This window comes from Gossypium arboreum, chromosome 11, assembly GCF_025698485.1.
Source record: "Gossypium arboreum isolate Shixiya-1 chromosome 11, ASM2569848v2, whole genome shotgun sequence".
In the NCBI taxonomy this organism is placed as follows: Eukaryota; Viridiplantae; Streptophyta; class Magnoliopsida; order Malvales; family Malvaceae; genus Gossypium; species Gossypium arboreum.
The window spans coordinates 40,268,573-40,271,589 of NC_069080.1; the positions used below are offsets into that span (position 1 = coordinate 40,268,573).

A 3,017-nucleotide genomic window follows, 5' to 3' on the forward strand; every position below is an offset into this window, starting at 1 on the left:
AACACTGTTAAAGTGACATTTTGTGATAATCTGATAATATTAATGATATTTTTATAATAATACGATAATATTAGTGATATTTTTGTAAGTTTTGAAAATTTAATGGTGCAAATTAAAATTAATTAAAATTTAGTGGGATATGGTGGAGTGTACGTTTTGTTATTATATCAATAATTAAAATGATGTATAATTGATGAAAATATTAATAGAATTAAATTATTTTGGTAAGGATGATTTGAAGAAATTGAGAAAATATTTTTGCCAAATGGCAGAGAAATTAATCAAAAAGAAAACACTGAGCAGACCCGCAGCCATAGCCGCCATTTCCACTTCCTCCCTTTTTTTGTGATGATTAATAATATTCTTTTATTTACTGCTCCCATTTAAATTTTATTTATGACAACATTTGTCACTAGTCTTAAAAGTGGGAGAAAGGGGAGATACATGGACAGACAAAAGAGAAGACAGAAGAAGGGAAAGGGACTTCAAAGCACTGAATTATTAAAAACAAAAAGGAGAGTGATTGAGATTCTATTCTTGAGAGACGAGAGAGAGAAAGAGAGGGGGGGGGGGGAGTAAATAAAAAGGCTTTTGTTCTTTTATAAAATAAAAATATTCCCCAATTCATTAGTATTTAAGAGGCAGCTTCAACCCGATTGTTTCTCTGTCGATGAACTTCTCAGTATCTCCTCTTCCTCAAAAGTAAACCTAACATACAACAATCTCTGGTTTCCAGAGACTTCCAAAGCTTTTTCTTCATTCGTGGTGTCTTGCAGAAGTGGTGTCCGTTGTTCATTACTTGTGCAATTGAGAGTTAAAAAGAAAAAATCATGGGAGATGACAAGTGTGTTTTAGTAATAAGAGAGTTTGATCCGAGCAAGGATTTAACAAGTGTAGAAGAAGTTGAAAAAAGATGTGAGGTTGGTCCCAGCGGCAAACTCTCTCTCTTTACCGACCTCTTAGGCGACCCTATTTGCCGGGTCCGCCATTCCCCTGCTTTTCTCATGCTGGTACTGTATATGATATCCCTCCTCCCTTTTGTCCCTTTTTTTTAAAAAAAATAATCTCCATTACTAAATTCCACTATTTATCTACGTATAATAAATACAGCCTTTAACATTAATATTTTCTGCATCTTTGTAAACAAGCAGGTGGCCGAGTTAAGCTCAACAAAAGAAATAGTTGGGATGATTCGAGGTTGCATTAAAACCGTTACATGCGGCAAAAAGCTTTATCGCAATAGCAAAAGCAATCATCCCACTAAACCCTTCCCCGTATACACCAAACTCGCTTACATTTTAGGCCTTCGGGTCTCCCCTTCCCACCGGTATTTACTATAAATGCCCCAACAAACCATTTTTAGTACGTTAATACATCAGTAAATGAATTATTTTGATTTCTTTGTTGGGTTTTTTATCCACAGGAGAATGGGAATTGGGTTAAAGTTGGTCCGAGGAATGGAAGATTGGTTTGTCCTAAACGGCGCTGAATATTCCTACTTAGCAACGGAAAACGACAACAAACCTTCTGTTAAGCTCTTCACTGATAAATGCGGTTACTCCAAGTTCCGTACTCCTTCTATTTTGGTTAACCCCGTTTTCGCTCATCAACTCCCCGTTTCCAATCGGGTCACTCTAATCAAGCTTCCGCCGTCCGACGCTGAGTTGCTATACCGCCGCCGGTTCTCCACCACCGAGTTCTTCCCTCGCGACATTGACTCGGTTCTTAATAATAGACTTAACATTGGAACCTTTTTGGCCGTGCCACGTGGAGGCTGTTACACGCAAAAGTCTTGGCCCGGGTCGGATAAGTTTTTATCAGACCCGCCAGAGTCGTGGGCTGTTTTGAGTGTTTGGAATAGCAAGGACGTGTTTAGGCTGGAAGTTCGAGGGGCGTCGAGGATGACGAAGGCGTTGGCTAAAACGACAAGGATCGTGGACAAGTTATTGCCGTTTTTTAGATTACCGTCGATCCCGGAAGTGTTTAGGCCGTTCGGTTTGCACTTTTTGTACGGTTTGGGAGGGGAAGGTCCACGCGCGGCCAAGTTTGTGAATGCATTGTGTGCACACGCGCATAACTTGGCTAAACAAGGAGAGTGCAGTGTGGTGGCGACTGAGGTGGCGAATCTTGAGCCGTTGAAAATGGGGGTCCCACATTGGAAGAGTTTATCATGTGATCAAGATTTATGGTGTATCAAGCGACTCGGGGAAGACTACAGTGACGGGTCTGTCGGTGACTGGACTAAATCACCCCCTGGACTTTCCATATTTGTAGATCCTAGAGAAGTCTAAAATCTAACCTACAAAGAAGGAAAATCTTAGTCTCTCTCTCTCTTCTTTCTTTTGCAAATAATTTTGGGGAAGATAAAAAGAGGGAATTAGAAGATATGGGTCTTTGTGTGAAAAAGAAAATGAATATCCTCTTTTTTTTTTTTTTTTTTTTTGGCTGTAGATATTTTGGTTTTTAGTAAATGGGATGTGGCTTTAAAGATCCTGTAGTAGCCAAACAAAGCCTTAGTTTTAGAAGCGGGGTTGAATATCTTTTTACAGAATTTTCTTTTTAGTTGTTCCAATGTTTAAAAACGGTTTTCTCTCTATAGGAATGAGAATAACGTATAATCAGAATATACTTGAAATAAAAAATAAAAAAAAACTCCAATGAACTCTTGGGCTTTATTATTTTTCAGAATAGGGATAAAACCCTTAAAATTTTCTATTAATTTTGAAAATGAAGAAAAGAGTAAGTAATCCAAACACCTTTTCAATTATAACTTTTTGAATTTTAAAATATAAATAATTATGAAAACCTACTCGAAAGTGTAGAGATTTAATTTTTTTAAATTAATATTTTTCTAGCAGGTATTTAGAGCATAAAAATATGATTATATGCTTTTAGATAGCGACACAACTACCTCTATCATTGTTTAATTTGGAAGATATTAATGGAGATCTTAGTATCTTTCTAATTAAAGGGTGGTGGAGAAAGAAATATGAAATTCTCTCCTAACAACGAAGAAG

At 37.1% G+C, this 3,017-nt stretch overlaps 1 protein-coding gene across 1 annotated transcript; it reads left to right on the forward strand.

Annotated features, from left to right (window-relative positions):
* Positions 1–385: 385 nt before the first annotated feature.
* On the forward strand, positions 386–2,624 carry LOC108473136 (probable N-acetyltransferase HLS1). The gene is made up of 3 exons (XM_017774689.2): positions 386–1,010; positions 1,152–1,327; positions 1,424–2,624. The coding sequence occupies exons 1-3, from the start codon at positions 831–833 to the stop codon at positions 2,289–2,291; spliced, it is 1,224 nt and encodes a 407-aa protein (XP_017630178.1). The 5' UTR covers positions 386–830; the 3' UTR covers positions 2,292–2,624.
* Positions 2,625–3,017: the final 393 nt, after the last annotated feature.

Coding starts and splice junctions, on each gene's coding strand:
- LOC108473136 (XM_017774689.2), top strand. CDS start 831: ATGGGAGATGACAAGTGTGTTTTAGTAATAAGAGAGTTTGATCCGAGC. Junction 1,011..1,151: donor CCCCTGCTTTTCTCATGCTG/GTACTGTATATG, acceptor GTAAACAAGCAG/GTGGCCGAGTTAAGCTCAAC. Junction 1,328..1,423: donor CGGGTCTCCCCTTCCCACCG/GTATTTACTATA, acceptor TTTTATCCACAG/GAGAATGGGAATTGGGTTAA.